This window comes from Chiloscyllium plagiosum, unplaced genomic scaffold (genome assembly GCF_037043375.1).
Source record: "Chiloscyllium plagiosum isolate Xiang-an unplaced genomic scaffold, Cpla_swu_hap1 HiC_scaffold_39, whole genome shotgun sequence".
Lineage (NCBI taxonomy): Eukaryota > Metazoa > Chordata > Chondrichthyes > Orectolobiformes > Hemiscylliidae > Chiloscyllium > Chiloscyllium plagiosum.
In genome coordinates, this window is record NW_028270177.1 from 7,682,316 (window position 1) to 7,698,725 (window position 16,410).

Below are 16,410 nucleotides of genomic sequence, written 5' to 3' on the forward strand. Positions count from 1 at the left end.
GCTGCTTGCTTGCTCTCTTCGAACTCACATTGGATGTTCACTACGTCCTTATGTTGCCTTGCCATGTCTTGCCTTGCATTGCCTTGACTTTCAGCACTTTACCCCCTCAACTGCACTTTAAAGACTCACAGTCCTGTTGTATTGCCTTGAAGTGTAACACAAAAACAACACTAGGCAGTTTCTCATGCTGGCCTGAAGTCAGCAATCAAAGGGATGGACATGTTAGTGAATGGCACAGTGCTATGTCATTCTCATAGCTTCACCATGTGGCAGCCATGTATTTGGCAAATACACTGCATGTGTTGCAAGCCAAATGCCATATCTCAAAGTCAAGTGTAGGAAGACATTTTCAGTCAGGGGGTCCAGTTACCATAAGTCAAGAGAAGCCTCTGATATCAGTCCAGGTGATTGGGCATGTCCAATCAGCAGTTGGCACAGCCATGGTCAGGGGCTCCATACCTCTACCATTCAGGTTGTGGGCCATGGTCAAACCTTGTGGATCCGATGTAAACCAGACTGGGAGTTGCAGGAAGACCATCGAGAAGCTGTACAGATATCAGTGAGGTGGCTGGTCACTCATCATTCACGACTAATTTTGCTTAAGGTGGTGGACCATGGTCTATCCTGAGGGTCCATCCACTAAAAATCATGGAGGGACTGCAGTGAGAGGCAAACTGGGGAAATGAATTGTGGATATTGGAGTCAGAATGATGGGATGCAGAGGGGATTTCAATACTGAAGGGAGGCAACTAAACAGGGGACATGAACCAGCATGGGAGGCAAAGTAGTCACGTTGAGGAGGGAGGGGAGATGTTGTTAAAGTAGGCAAATAGACTTGTGTGGGGAACTTGAGTCATGTTTGTCTATCTGGCAAGATGGTGCATAGTTACCAAAGCTGCAGTAACCTGTGCTTTACCCTTAACCTCCAAATGGTGCAGGAGGTGCTGACTTCACATTTTGGACCATGGAACATCTTGTAGCACTTGAAGGTAGGAATTCTGTATTTTCAATATTAGATTCTGTTGGATGTAGGTTTGCTCGCTGAGCTGAAAGGTTCATTTCTAGACGTCTCATTACCTTACTAAGTAACATCTTCAGTGGACCTCATGCGAAACAATGCTGAAAATTCCTGCTCTCTATTTATATGTTTGGGTTTCTTTGGGTTGGTGATGTCATTTCCTGTGGTGATGTTATTTCCTGTGGTGAAGTCAGTTCCTGTTCCTTTTCTTGGGGGTGGTGGATGGAGTCTAACTCAATGTGTTTGTTGATAGCGTTCCGGTTGGAATACTATGCTTCTAGGAATTCTATCTACCACCCCTTGAGAAAAGGAACTGGAAGTGACTTCACCTTAGGAAATGACATCACCAACCCAAAGAAATGCAAACATATGAATAGAGAGCAGGAATTTTCAGCATTGCTTCGCATGAGGTCCACTGAAGATGTTACCTAGCAAGGTAATGAAACGTCTGGAAATGAACCTTTCAGCTCAGCGAGCAAGCCTACATCCAAAACCTCAACCTGAGCTACAAATCTTCTCAAAACTCGCTTAGATTCTGTATTTACAGTTTCAGGTAGACAGAGTCTTGCACACACAGATGATGGTGAAAAAATATCACATTTATAAATGTGATAATGTATTTACAGGGTTGAGTCACAAGTGCCACCTGTCTGCTCTCAGAAGATCTACTTTTTTCCCTCTCACTAAGTCTTGGTGCAGTCCCATGTGCTCATCTGGGATGGAGGGAGCCTGTCCACCAGTGGAGCCAATTGGTCTCGTTGGTTTAGTTGGGCACAGTCCCAGAAATTTTTATGTCTAGAGGACTGAGTGTCTCCTGTCGGGAGGCAAGTGCACTCTTGTTGCTTGACCCTTCTGCAGAGCTGAGGGTGGCAGGCAGTGCAGAGGTGAAAGGTCTGGCCACCTCTGGAGTGTCCTGAGACGAGACTTCGGGGGCCATGTATGTGGTTCCTCCACTGTGTGCCCACTGACACCATTCTATCTTCTTGTGAGGATGAGGCACCGAGAAAGAACCCAGGGTGCTTCATCCCCTTGTTGTTTGCCTTTACTGGTGTGCACTAGTGACGAAAAGTAATGCAGTATTGGCCCGTGCTTGATTCCATCAGACACTGAGATTGCTGGACCTGGCTGTCCATGATACCCATTAACCTGTTCATGGAGACAGCAATGCCTGAGGCAGTAGGACCACCCTATCCCTGCAATAGTACTGCACATTTTGCATTAGGTTGCCAAATGCCTCTGAAAAACTTGCCTACTGCTCCAGTGATTGTCAGTTTAGTTGCTGATTGCCAACACCATGGGGTCCTCTCCTGCCTGGGGCTGAGAGATGCCTGGTCTCCAGCAGTCTTCCAAGTGCTACCAACCTGGGCATGTTTCATCCTTGGCCAGCTGTGGTGACTCTAACCTAGAAAACATACACACCGAGGTGTCAGTATTGATCTGGTTGGGGGGAGGGGGGGAGGTGTTCCAACTGGCCACCTTACAGGTGCTTCCTCGAAGGCACAGTGGGGGTAATGAGAGGGCATGTATTTCAGGGTGCCCCTTGATGATAGGCACTGTGAATATTCCATTGATGTCTGCAGAAGAAAAAAGAGAGAATGTCTGCAGAAGACAAAAGAGAGAACAAAGGATAGACATTATGGCATGTTAACACTAAATAAACAATTGGGGTAATGGGAAAGTAGCATGACAATGAACAATGCTTTCTATTTGGTTGTTGGTACATTGAGGCTTCAGCTTCCCCACAGGAGAAGTTCTGGTCTTCACCAGCCAGCACCAAGAACCTGTCTTCAAAGTGGACAAATATGTGGCACTCCTCCATCCATGCTGGCCCTGTTGACTCCATTGTGGACTGTTTTTTCCTAGAATGAGGGAGTGAGTGAGATGAAAGTGGATGACACAGCTGTTAGTGCCGGTGCAGTAGAGATAAAGATGGTGAGGTGACCTGAGTGATAATTAGGCACTGTAGCAACCTTGTATGGTTAGCAGGGTGTGGATGTTCAGGGTAGGAAGAGCAAGGCAGTTGTAAAAATGGTAGAGGTGGATGCCATCACAGAGATAAAATGAGTGTGAGACAGCAGAGAGCAGATGTGGCACTTAACTAAGTGGAGCAGGATGGAGAATGCGATGGCCTAGTGTATTATCGCTCGACAATTAATCCAGAAACTCAGCTAATGTTCTGGGGACCTGGATTGGAATTCTGGAAGATGGTGGAATCTTAAATCATTTTTAAAAAATCTAAAACCAAGAATCTATTGATCATGAAACAATTGCCAATTGTCAGAATAGCACATCTGGCTTACTCAAGTCCTTCATTGATCTTCTTCCTGCACTGTTGGATATTTCTCCTGATTGTGGTGACCACATGGCCTTTGTGGCCACCTCGGGTCCAATGGGCAGGGTCTGAATGGCACGGCCTCATCTGGCTGTCCTCAGGGAAGAGGATGGCCCTCCTCTCGAGATGTATCAACCCACCCTCGGTATCTCCTGATCCCTGTGAACAAAGCAAATACAATTTCCCCTTTTGTACCATGCCAGGGGCAAATGTCTGCAAATATGCAGGACAGCTCAAGACTACCATCACTTGACAAAGTACACAACAGAGTTTTGAATATAGTATCGATGATGTAGTGGTATATCTCAGGATATCCCAGCGGTGGTAGTACTTCCAGCTATGGCACATGGGAGAATCAGGCGAGAATCGGATGAGACAGATCCCAAAGAGGCTTGGTACATAGTGAATGAGGCACGTTTGGGATGATAGTGTGAGAAAACCTGCTTGCCGTCACAAGAGAAACCCTCCATGATACATGACAAAATGTTACTCTGCCAAAATGTGATGAGATTCAGTCCTCCGGTTCTTTTGTCATTACCTTAAACCTAAACTGTTTGGTTTTTGCCTTTCCTGCTAATGAAAAGTTTTGTTTTCTTATTTACTCCATTGAAGATGTTCATAATTTGAACAGCTTTAATAAATCTTCTCACAACGTTCTCGTTTGTAAGGAGGACAATCCCAGCTTCTCTCGTTTTATATATATAGTCAAATTTAGTAGTTTTATTTAATCTGGGGTTATTGGTTACATTCTGTGTCATTGATGTGCCAAATTAATCACACTGAAGGATGAGCTCCTTATATTAATGCAATAGATAGCACAACTTACCGTGGATAACTGGGTAAGAACTTGTTTCAACTAACATTCATTTGTCTGGGGAAATTGTAGACCTATGAACTTGACATCTCTGTGCATTCTAGGTCACAAGTACAACGGTTCCTCAGTTTGATCATCATATCATATGGGGTTTGCTTATCTCAACAAGTGCAATATCAGCAAGTAGGAAAAATCTTCCAAGGATGCTGTTCAGCATGCAATCACACGGGATTGAGTGTTGGGTGGAGTTCAGACTTAGTTATGGGATGTCCTCTGTGATGGAATAGTGAGCCAAGTCTCACTCTCACATCCATTTTGCTGCAAGTCAAATGACTTCACAGGAAGAAGGAAAAAAAGCTCAAGGGATTCTCCATAACGTGATTATCTTAAAGGGCATGAGATCTAATACTTTCTGCTTTTACAGGAAAGACAAGGGACAGTATTTATACTTCATGAAGATAATAAGAAGGATCGCTTGGGGATGGTGTAAGTCTACCATTTACTACAAATGCACATTTTGTAACTCCCAAGTTTGTGTTCAAGGAACAAGCTTTTGATAGCAATTATCTTCTGTTCTAATATTTTGCATGTAGAGAATATGTAGAGAAATTGTTTCAAAAGACTGCTAGTCATTCCCTAACTCTGTAGGATTTCATCTTGCCATCCAGTTGAGTTAACCTATTGCTATTCAACGGTGTATTGATTAATAAAACATATTTATTGTGCAAATCCTTCAGTTGACATGTAAAAGCAGTACCTCATCTTTCATATTTCCCAGAAGATTTGTGCCCCGCGAGAATGAAAGTGCTCATTAGATTCCATCAGCACTTCCCTGAAATGAGACTGTGATTGTTTTTAAGCATGTAAAGGGAATCATTAGTAAACTCATTTGTTTGTATATCATTAACAGAACAATCGGGGAAGATCTCCAGGGGGCTCTGCTGACCTTTGCTCGTAATCTCTCTGTCATTCATCAGGAAATAACAGCACCTAATATGCAATTGGAGAACAATTTTCAGGTGAGGTGTTAATTAACTAATGTTTTGCTGTTAATTTTTGTACAGTTTATTAACATAGAAATGTTTTAAGATTGCACAGTGATTGGAAGCAAGGTGTCATTCAACCTTCAGTCAACAACAATAACTGCAGTTCAATACCTGTGAATCCAAGTTTACTGAATGACCATGCAGAAAGATGGAGCACAGTCAGCAGCAAAATTCCTCTCTATTTTATTAAAATATAAATGTGATTTGAGCACACTAAGCATTTGTATAATATATCAGTGACAGTGACCCTTTAAATTCTTTTCCATTTTCTCAACCTTCTCTGAGTGACACCAATTGAGTAATAGCTTTATGAACAATGACAGTATTCCATTGGTAACCGCATTATAAGAAGGATGTAGATGCTTTGGAAAAGGTGCAGAGGAGATTTACTAGGATGTTGCCTGGAATGGAGGGAAGGTCTTACGAGGAAAGGCTGAGGGACTTGAGGCTGTTTTCGTTAGAGAGAAGAAGGTTGAGAGGTGACTTAATAGAGACATATAAGATAATCAGAGGGTTAGATAGGGTGGACAGGGAGAGCCTTTTCCAAGTATGGTGACGGCGAGCACGGGGGGCATAGCTTTAAATTGAGGGGTGATAGATATAGGACAGATGTCAGAGGTAGTTTCTTTACTCAGAGAGTAGTAAGGGTATGGAATGCTTTGTCTGCAACGGTAGTAGATTCGCCAACTTTAAGTCGTCATTGGATGAGCAAATGGACGTACATGGAATAGTGTAGGTTAGATGGGCTTCAGATTGGTATGACAGGTCGGTGCAACATCGAGGGCTGAAGGGCCTGGACTGCGCTGTTATGTTCTATGTTCCAATACCTCAGTCAAATCATCAGTTTTCATGGATTAGCCTAAACTGCAAGCCTCTGTCGCAAAATACAGTTCCAAAATGTCTAAAAATACTGATTTTTTAAATTGCATCATTGGAGAGACAGTGGCACAGTGGTAATGTCACTAGACTAGTAATCCAGAGGTGCAGGCAAATTCCCTGGGGAATTGGCTTCAAATCCCACCGTGGGAAATAATCTGAAATTGAAAATTAGTTTTAGTTTTGTTAATCATGGAACAGATTGTTGTAAAAAGTCATCTGGTTCACTGATTTCCTTTAGGGAAAAAATATCTGCTGTTCTAACTGGGTCTGGCTTACATGTGACTCCAGATTCACAGCAATGTGTCTGACTCTTAACTGTTCTCTGAAGGAGCTAGGAAGCTACTCAAGGGAAACCATGGATGGATGATGAATGCTGGTCTTGCCAGCGACACCTACATCCTATGAAAGAATAAAGAAAAAAATGAGTGTAATTGACAAGCCAACATTTGTTGCTTCTACCCACTTTCCTTTGAGAAACTGCTGGTCCCATCTAGTGTCAGTCCACAGTGCTATTATTAAAGAAGTTCCAGGATATTGACCCAGCTAAAGGAAAGGACTGGGGATATAGTTCCAAGTCGGAATGCTGATTGGCTTGGAGGGTAACTTGAAGGTGGTGGTGTTCCCATGCATTTGCCGCCCTTATCCTTCTAGTCATGGAGGTTGTGTGTTTGATGGTGCAGTCAAAGAAGGTTTAGGGATTTACTGCAGTGCATTTTGTGTATTTATTCACTGCTGCAACTGTACATTGGTGCTGGAGAGTCTTTAAGGAGGCAGATGGACTGCTCTATCCTTCAGTTAACTGGAATACTTCATCAGGAATGATGTTGGTTTTGGTGAATCTGGTTTGTATTTCTTCACTGTCATTTGTCAGTGATTGCTAGAAGTTAAAGTGCAAGTTCCTTTCGTTTTTGGAACTCAGCACTGCAGCTTTCACAGAATTGTCAGATGCCAAGATTTACCAAGGAGGCATTTCACAAATCTTTTCCTAACTTGACCAAAGGCTTTTCTTAGTTCTTACTTCCCTCAGTCAGGAGATTGCATGACTACAGGCAGGAGTGAAAGTGGCAGAAGGTTAGGGCGGAAGGTTGGAGGGGAGGGGTGGGGGTAAGTGGTGAGGTAGTCAGGAATGAGAGTGGTAGGGGTTTGGGAAAGGGGTGGGCAGGATTGAGGCTGGTGGGGGGGGGGGGGTTCTGGATTGGGGTTAATGGGTGGAATAGATGATGAATGGTTTAATGTTGTGAGCAGCTTAACGATATAGAATGGAACCCGCTTATTGGGCTGGCTGCTCGTTTCCTGCACATTTTCCTTTATGTGCTGTTGTTCTTTCTATCTCTTGAAAATGTTTACTTGTAGTTTAAATCACAAGACCTTCAGTCTTATACCACCATATTTTTTTTTCCTCAATAATTATAGAGGTGGTAGGGATATCAAATAAGTAGCACTGTCATTAACTGTTTACACTTGGGCACTTCTATTCGGATCCTAACTTTGATCCTAACCATTCTGAACATCAAATTTTTTGACTTAAAAACAAAAGAACTGCAGATGCTAGAAGTCTGAAATAAAAACAGAAATTGCAGGAAAATCTCAGCAGGTTTGGTAGCATCTAGAGAGAAATCAGAGTTAATGTTTCAGATTCAATGACTCCTTCAGGGGAACCCTGAGGTTTTTCAGCAACGTCTGTTTTTGTTTCAAATTTCTTGACTTTTTCAAGGATAATACAGGTAATACTATTGCCAATTACATAGTTTATTTCAAATTTCAATTCACTGTACAGTGAAATCATCAGTTATCATCAGTATGAATACAAGCCAGTTGATGAGATGGAAAAACTAAGCTACCTTCCTTTATGAATAGATTTTTTTGGCTGCTCAGTCTTAGCGATATTCCACCCTTAGTGTCACAGCTGCTCTGTATATTTGTGTTCACACAATTAATAGCCACCTGTTTTTCTCTTTACCCTAAATAAAGACATTAACAAAAGTAGCAATATGCAAAAGAGTCTTGTTTCGGAGTTAAAGTGTCCTTACCTTGGAGTCTGAAGGTCTGGGTTTAATTCACATTTGTCATGGAGGTGTTTATAACATGTTCAAATAAGGTGATTTAGAAAAAGAATCGTAGCAATGTGATTAATCACACATTAAAATTATGGTCAGTAGCCTGAACCTACATGAAGAATAGTCCAGTAATCAAGATACTACTGTTTGAACTACACTTATAGTTTCCAAATGTATCTAAGTTTTTGGCAAATTGGAGTGTATGAATGGTAGGAGGGAGAACTGTTGTATTAAAGTCTAGATAAGGGAAGGAAGAAAGCATTCAATGGAAGTTACACTGCTGAGATTTTTACATGGGGATGGCTATCATATCCTTCTATGTTATTGTTACAGGCGGCGATCAAAGACATTGAGTTAATCCTTGGAGTTACAGTAGTGAACAAGTCCTACATTAAAGAAGATCACTCAACCACTGCATTAAAGGCTCTAACTTGAAGATCCTAATTCAGAGAAACTGTAGCTATGTACCAACATTCTGGATTACCTCAGCTCCAATTCCAACTTTGTCACACTGGGATGCTGGCCTACTGTCAATGATTCCAAAAAAAACCTGCAATATTATTCAATCATTTTTTAAATATAGTTGGACCTATAGAAGTATGGAAGGAGTCCAAGAACATCTGCTTTTCACATCAGATTATTCTGAAAATGATCGTTAGCTCAAAGTCACAATTAAAATGTTCAAGATGAGTTAAAAAGGACACATTTTCCATGTTAGTGATATAAATACTTGATGGCTTTCAAATAATTCTATTTTTCCATCGTTTAAATTTTTCTATTTTTCCCTGTTCCCCTTGGACTAGCACACACTGTTTGAAACATCAGGAAATCTATTTATAGGACCCTGCATATGTCACTTTATAGCCAGTAGGAGGTGCACAAAATCAATCCAAAATGATTCATTTGTGATCAAAAGGGCAAAGTAATTCTTCTTTCGCGTGTAAGCCCTTTAGCTGTTCAGCCAACTATTGTTGACAGATCTATGCCTTATTTAATTAGCATTACCAATGTTGTTCCTGAACATCTTTAGGGTTTTGGTACAATTACAATATAAGTGGGATAAGAGGGAAATTCATTCTTTCATTTGCCTGGAAGCACATGAAGAATGTGCTCTGGATTGAGCATACAGCAGAATATGTTCTAGATTGTTTCTTGAATTTTAAAAAATTTGTTGCATGAGCAGTGACCTGTTCTCCCATTGTTAGAAATACATTAACAGATTTCCAGAACTTAAATATTATTTTCCCTCGTCCTCCTTCCAGTTGGTGATGTCCCATGCCAATAGTCATAGTGAGTTACAAAATAACAAACACACCATGTAGCACAATGTAAAATAAAAAGAAGTTTTTATATCTTGACAACCTTTTCCCAGAAAAATGTGAAGTGTCTCCTTCAAAGTTGCAGCTATATCTAACTTGGCTATCTCTTCAAGACCATAATTTGTATTTTTGAGATGAACTGTTTAAATGTGCACAAAGAGTCATGGGTGTCATTGAGACGTACAGCATGGAAGCAGACCCTTCTATCCAATTCGTCCATGCCAACTAGATATCCTAAACTAATCTAGTCCCATTTGCCAGCACTTGGCCTATATCCCTCTAAATGCCTCCTCTTCATATACCCAACTAGATGCCTTTTAAATGTAATCGTACCATCCTCTACCACTTACTCTGGCAACTCATTCCATTCACACACCACACTCCCTGTTAAAAAAATTGCCCCTTAGGTCCCTTTTAAATTTTTCACTCTCACCCTAAACCTATACCCTCTAGTTCTGGACTCCCCCACCTTAGGGAAAAGACCTTGTCTATTTACCCTATCCATTTCCCTCATGATTTTATGAACCTCTATAAGGTCATTCCTCAGCCTCCGACGCGCCAGCGAAAACAGCCCCAGCCTATTCAGCTTCTCTCTATAGCTTAAACCCTCCAAGCCTGGCAACATCATTGTAAATCTTTTCTGAACCCTTTCAAGTTTCACAATATTGTTCCTGTAGGAGGGAGACTAGAGTTGGACCCAATATTCCAAAAGTGGCCGAATCAATGTTCTGTACAGCCACAACATGACCTCCCAACTCCTATACTCAATGCTCTGTCCAATAAAGGAAAATATTTCAAATGCCTTCTTCACTATCCTATCTACCTGTGAGATCTGACATTAGGTTCAAGCTAATTGCTGTTACTGAAGGACGTTTATCTCATGTTTGACAGCTGTTTATAAATACCCAACACCTCCCCTTTAGGCATCTGAAAGACATCAAAACATGGCAGGTATTGACTATATCTTTGAAAATATTTTGACAATCATGATTTATTATCATTTGATGGATATGAGGTTTGAACTGCTCGAATGCAAGTGTGATATGGACTTGGCACGTGCAGCACTTTCAAATGTGATACATTGAGGTTGACAAATGTGCTCGACACAGAACACTTAGATGAATGTTTTTGGGAATAGACTAGTTATCCTTCTCAGGAATTTGGATTCCTTTTGGATTAAAAAAAATACAGGTGCATTTGCATTGTGACTCAGTGCAGCCCATATCCTGGAAGAATTACATGGAACATTTCTAGTCATGTTGGTCTCCCTTTCTTACATTGGAAGCTTGTTCCAAGTATCTCACTGGTTGATTGGTTATTCCCAACATCAAGTGCAGCCTCCTAACAAGTTACACCTGGCATTCTATTCAGGAATTCCAGAAAGTACTGGTAGTGGATTAATTTGAGAGTATATTAAAACCAGGAGCCCTATAAAACTATTTGCCCTGCGTCAATTTCAGTACTTGTGATCTAATTTCTGGTCTTATCATTCGTGTGAACTAAAAGGTGCAATGGCAGAGGCTGGTTTATTTTTTATACCATTTTTTCCATCATTTTTCAATTTGCTGGTTTTGTTTTATTTCTTTGTCTTCCATTGCTGAAGACAAAGGCTCTCACTGGAGTTCACTTCCTCAAACTCCCAGCAGCTACCTCCAATAGCCATTCATCAAGTATGAGCTTAAATGGTGATTTATTCAAATGGCTGGTCATCCTGGACTAGGCTAAACATGTCCTTACACAATATTGACAGTAGGAATTAAATAATATTCAGGGCACATAAATGGCTGATTATTCTCCTGCCAACAATTCTAGCCCAATCTTACTAAGACTGGATGTAGGGATCATAATTTGACACTGGTGGCAAAAGTTAAATAAAAACCAGAAAACACCCTGTGTCCTCATTCTCGAGAATCTTGCCACATTATGAATGCTAACCATTTGAAGATAGTTCCCTAAATACACTCTGATCTCTTGAGGCTAGATTCATGTGACCTTGGAAACCTATTATTCAACTCTATTGCTTTGCAGAGCCAACACCCTCCAACCATCTCAGCAGTAAAGGAAACAGCGTGTCCTGTTCAGTTGCTGACTATTTGCTCAAAACTGTATATGATTAGCTTGCTCCTTTCTGAAGGGGGTTAATTGACCTAACCTCTACATCACTTGCTGCGAATCTGTTTATTGAGAAAATTATACCAGCTAATTAACATATTTTGAGAGTAGACCCAACAGTAACATCAAATGTAAGAATATCTGCTCAGTATTGCATTGCCTGAATATATTCTGTCTGTCTCATTAACATATTTAACAATAGATGCCTTTCACAAATTATTAATTATTCATCTGATTACAATATTCCACAAACACAACCCTCTTCCAAACCTTAGAACTAGTCAGTCGATTACCATATTGCACAATGACTCTCTTCTTCTGTACCATAGTATTATTCATGTAATTATTGTAGGAAAGGGACACAGCTGATCCTATTTGGACCAGTTTGTAATATCTTCAAATGCCCAGCCTAATGTTTCTGTCAACTGCTATTCAAGTCCTAACCCATACTGTGTCAATGTGGCCTCAAGGTTACTTTTAAAATTAAACCCTCCCCCATCCCAACACTACCCCACCTCCCCCAACTCACAGTTAATTGTCAAAGATCACTTTGGCAGCCTTTAATGCCCAACATGTAGCATCCTGCTTTTCTCTAGTTTCATGATTTTCAGTGGTAATGGTTATTAATTTTGCATCTTAGAGAAGATAAACTCTCTTGATAAGAGCTATGATGTATGCCCTAACAGTACTGGTGGACATCATAAGGACTGGACTGAAAACAAAATGCAGAGATATTAGTAGGTTTTGCAGCAGTAAATTAGAGTAAGAAATAGAATTAATATTTTGAGTTCAAAATGCTTCTTGTTCGGAACCAAAGTAGACTCATAACAGATTTGAAATATTAGCTCTGTTTTTCTCTCTCCACAGATGTTGCCAGGCCTGCTGAATTTCTCCAGCACTTTCTGTTCCTAAATCGACTTTCCCTGATCCCAGGAGCCATAACGGAACTGCGACGAACTTATCTTAATTTTACTCATTTTTATTATTATGTATGACTTCCATCATTGATGTGTGCCATGGTGAGGCAACTTATAAAACTTTTCACTGTATTTTTCATGTAAAAGTACACGTGACAATAAATTTCTATACTATTCTATTTTTATTTCAGGTTTCCAGCATCCAGATTATTCTACTTTTATTTTGCCATAATGACTGACCTGTTTGGTGGACTCAAGAAACAATATTAGCATTTAATTTTATAAGTTTTTTTTATCATTTATTCATTCATGGGATGTGAGGATTGCTGTCTTGGTCAGCATTTATTGCCTATTCCAGATTACCCTGGAAAAGGTGGTGATGAGTTGCCTTTTTGAACTGCCGAACAAACTGATGGAGTACACATAGAATCTCTTGAAGGACAGATAATGTCGCGATCTATAATTATTTAAATGTCCTACTCCTTAAACCTTAAAAAAGATCAAGCTGCAGTTGTCAGTAAGAGTTTAAAAATTCCTGATGTACAACCTTCACTGACAGGAGATCTGGTGTAAGTTAGAAATTAGCAACTGTTTACTTTCCATACAGTTCTTTGTTCACATTTTCTCAAGGACTTTTATTATGTCATTGTAAATGCTTGCTGGGTAAGCTACAATTTCTCAGCAGGGAGGAACTGTGTTCAGAGCTTGGTTGACAGTTTAGCAGGGCTATTAAAGGATTTGTCTCTTTGATGTGAGATCTAAATAGGAGCTTGTTTGTTTTTATAAGGCATTAACTGCAAGAGATTTATAAGCTTTGAATACATTTCATAAATTGAAGTCTTTTCACTATCAAGTGTGCACAGGTAAAAGCTATGCTGGATTTGTAAAATGTTAAGTTTTTTTCATCTCCACTTGACTTCTGAAGTCCACACATGGAGGAAACTGAGTGAATGGTTATGAAGGAAGTATTTGGGTGGGTGGGCCTGGTGCTATGACGGGATATGGGCAGTGAGTAGAGAGTGAGAAAGTTAACACTTGGTAAAATGACTGGAACATAGTCTCTGAGGTTTGAAATGGGCCTTCCAAACTGCCCACTTTGTCATTTGCCCACCTCCCTGGGCTGCCTACCTCTCCTGTAGCTGCTTGTTAGGTCAGTGGACTTGGCATTATTCTGCCCCTGCCTCTCTGAATTGAAAACTGAACATGTCAGGCTCTTTTGGCAAGCCAGAAGATTTCCTGAAATGAGCTATCCAAAACAATAGTGAAAATCCAATGCTAAGTGCTATTATGCGAGCATCTATAGCTAAATGAAGGATTTACAGATCTAAGGTAGCTCAACAAGGCAACAATGTGTGTGCCAACTGCACCAATAGGCTCCTAATGTTAAGAGAAAACCTGGTTACATTCATCGTGATATAATGTTATTTGCTGTTGACAGTCAAATGTGGCTTACCATTGTATTGGAGTTATATTTTGCACAGTGCAGAATAAAGAATCTAGTTCTGTCAGCTGAAGGTATTCAACCTCGTGTTATAGTATAACTGGCCTATAGGGAATATTAAGTATTAATTGTCACAATTATCTTCTGTTGGTTTAATTGTATCTTTGTATACTTTTACATTGTTTGTTACCAAAATTTTATTTTGACACCATGTGTAGGGAGTTTTGCTTGTGTTTCTCAATGATGTTAATGGAGAAGGGGCTGTACACTTAATGGCTGTTTCTGACAGGTCGTTCTAAAGCTAACTATCTAAACCAGGCCTGACTGATGTGCTTGTCAAGACTGTTATAATGTTCAGGCAATTCAAACGAATAAAGCTTTCCTACAACAACAAATTACTGACTGATTCATTCAAATGAACCTTTTCCCTGAACAGACCAATCTAATTACCTGTACATTATCGTATGTTCTTTCACAGAAATTCTTCCTTGAGATTGTTAGTGTCAAATCATGGTCACAAGCATAGACACCACTCTGCAAAAACTAATAAAGAATGTAATTTATGTTAACAGCAATTTTGAAATTAATAGTGTATTTTCTAGTGATTTGTATATTTAGTGTTTTCCTAAATTAGATTTGTTCTTTTCATTTGAATCATAAGTTTGAGATTCCACCACTTTTGCAACAGAGTTATAAGTATTTAAAAATTCAATTATTTTGCATTAATTTCAATGGCAACTCCACAAAATAAAGTTTGGTATTCTTCTCTTTTGGTTCATACAACCCATAATTATTGACATTATCAAGTTTGCTATGAGTCTGATGCGTAGGTGCATCAAGTCTGGAGATACCAACTCTGGTTAGAAACATCTAACATTTTATCAATGATCTCTTGTAATCTCACTCATCAATCTCATCTTGAATGATGACTTAGTTTCTGCTTCAATTGTTAACCCTGGAATCAAATGCTATAATTTCATGACTTTGCAGTCTGCAACAGGACGCAACAAGATAGGATTAGTTCAAGATGTTGTTCATTGTTCTATGATCTTTACCTCCAACAGAGTAAACCTACCCAAATAAACTTATTGTAAGCTTAAAATCTCAACTAAGAGAAATTTATAACATGACAGTGCTGTCAGTCCAGGCCTGCTGTGCACAGTCCCTGTCAATTGTTCCAGAGATGCGAATTAAGGTCAAATAGTGACCCCAATTTGCAGACAGGAATGTAGAGGTAATGTCCTAATGGACAGGATAGTGCAGTGTAGGACCATCCTCTTCCCCAAGGATCGCCAGAGGGGACCACGACACTGGACCCTGCTAGCTTGATCCAAGGTTGCTGCCCAAGTCACTGTGGTCTCAACCATCCAGGATAAGGCCTATCGGTGTAGGAAGAAGGTTAATTACCTTCTTCACTCCATCAGGTAAGTTCAGTATCTTTTCTCTGGTACCTCACACTAGTGGGGAGGTGATGGCTTTGTAGAATTATCACTATTAATTCATGAATTCAAGTAATGTTCTGGGGACCTAGGTTTGAATCCTGCCATGGAAAATTTTGGAATTCAAATTCAATTGATATCCGGAACGAAGAGTCTAATGATAGCAATGAAGTCTCCAGACTCACAGCAATATTTTACAAAATTGATTTATCTCTGCTTCTGTTCCCACCTGTCATCCAGGCTCATGGTCTACCATTTCCACTATTGCCTGTAACATCTTCCTCTTCCCTCATTCTCTCTGACCTGCTCCAAGCCCCCACTACTAACCTTGCATGATCTCTCCACTGCTCATACTCACTCATTTGGAATATCTCATTACCTTTCCGCACTTGAACCAGCACAAACAGCTGTTCCACACACTTTTATCTCACTCAGTTCCTCCATTTCTCCCATTCTAAGGGAATACAGTCCATAATATGGGTGATGGGGCACCTGACATTAGGCTCTTCAACCCCTATGTAGAGAGGATCTTGGCTCTGGTGAGAACTGGAACCAATCTTGTGGAAATGCCAAAACATCCATGTCCTTGTAAGCAAGTAAGAAGCTTTATTCCTTTTTGTGCTACTCATCTATTTCCCCCACAGCTAATTCTTAACATGACCAAACTTATACTGATTGGTCGCAACTTCTCTCTTTTGACTCCTGCAGACAGTAGAGATGTTAATATGGTCTCTACAGCCAAGAGGCTAACTGGGCAGGACAACCCTCCAACAACTCTGAGGAAGAGAGCACAATGCCTAAAAGGATAAACCAATAAGATTGCCAGCTGAACACCCCCACCCTACACCAGCTCAAATACTGATGCTCGCTGGGTATGTTAGCTCAGCTGTCAGAGGCTCATGCTGCTGAGCTCAGCAATTAGCAGCTCATCGAGGGAAAAACACTTCAGGTTGCTGGCACTTGGAGGATTACTGCAGACTAAGCACCACTGCAGCAGTGCTGTTGGATTCCTGCTGCCTCTAGGTTGTGAGCATTT

The 16,410-nt window shown here is 40.5% G+C and overlaps 1 protein-coding gene across 1 annotated transcript in view; it reads left to right on the forward strand.

Annotated features, from left to right (window-relative positions):
- iqch (IQ motif containing H) overlaps nt 1–14,494 on the forward strand; it is a 185,690-nt gene extending 171,196 nt beyond the window's left edge. Inside the window, exons 19-21 of the mRNA XM_043677174.2 lie at nt 4,589–4,650; nt 5,075–5,183; nt 8,480–14,494. Coding sequence (XP_043533109.2) covers nt 4,589–4,650; nt 5,075–5,183; nt 8,480–8,581 — 273 coding nt within the window. The 3' untranslated portion in view covers nt 8,582–14,494. The remainder of the gene's footprint in view (nt 1–4,588; nt 4,651–5,074; nt 5,184–8,479) is intronic.
- Nucleotides 14,495–16,410: the final 1,916 nt, after the last annotated feature.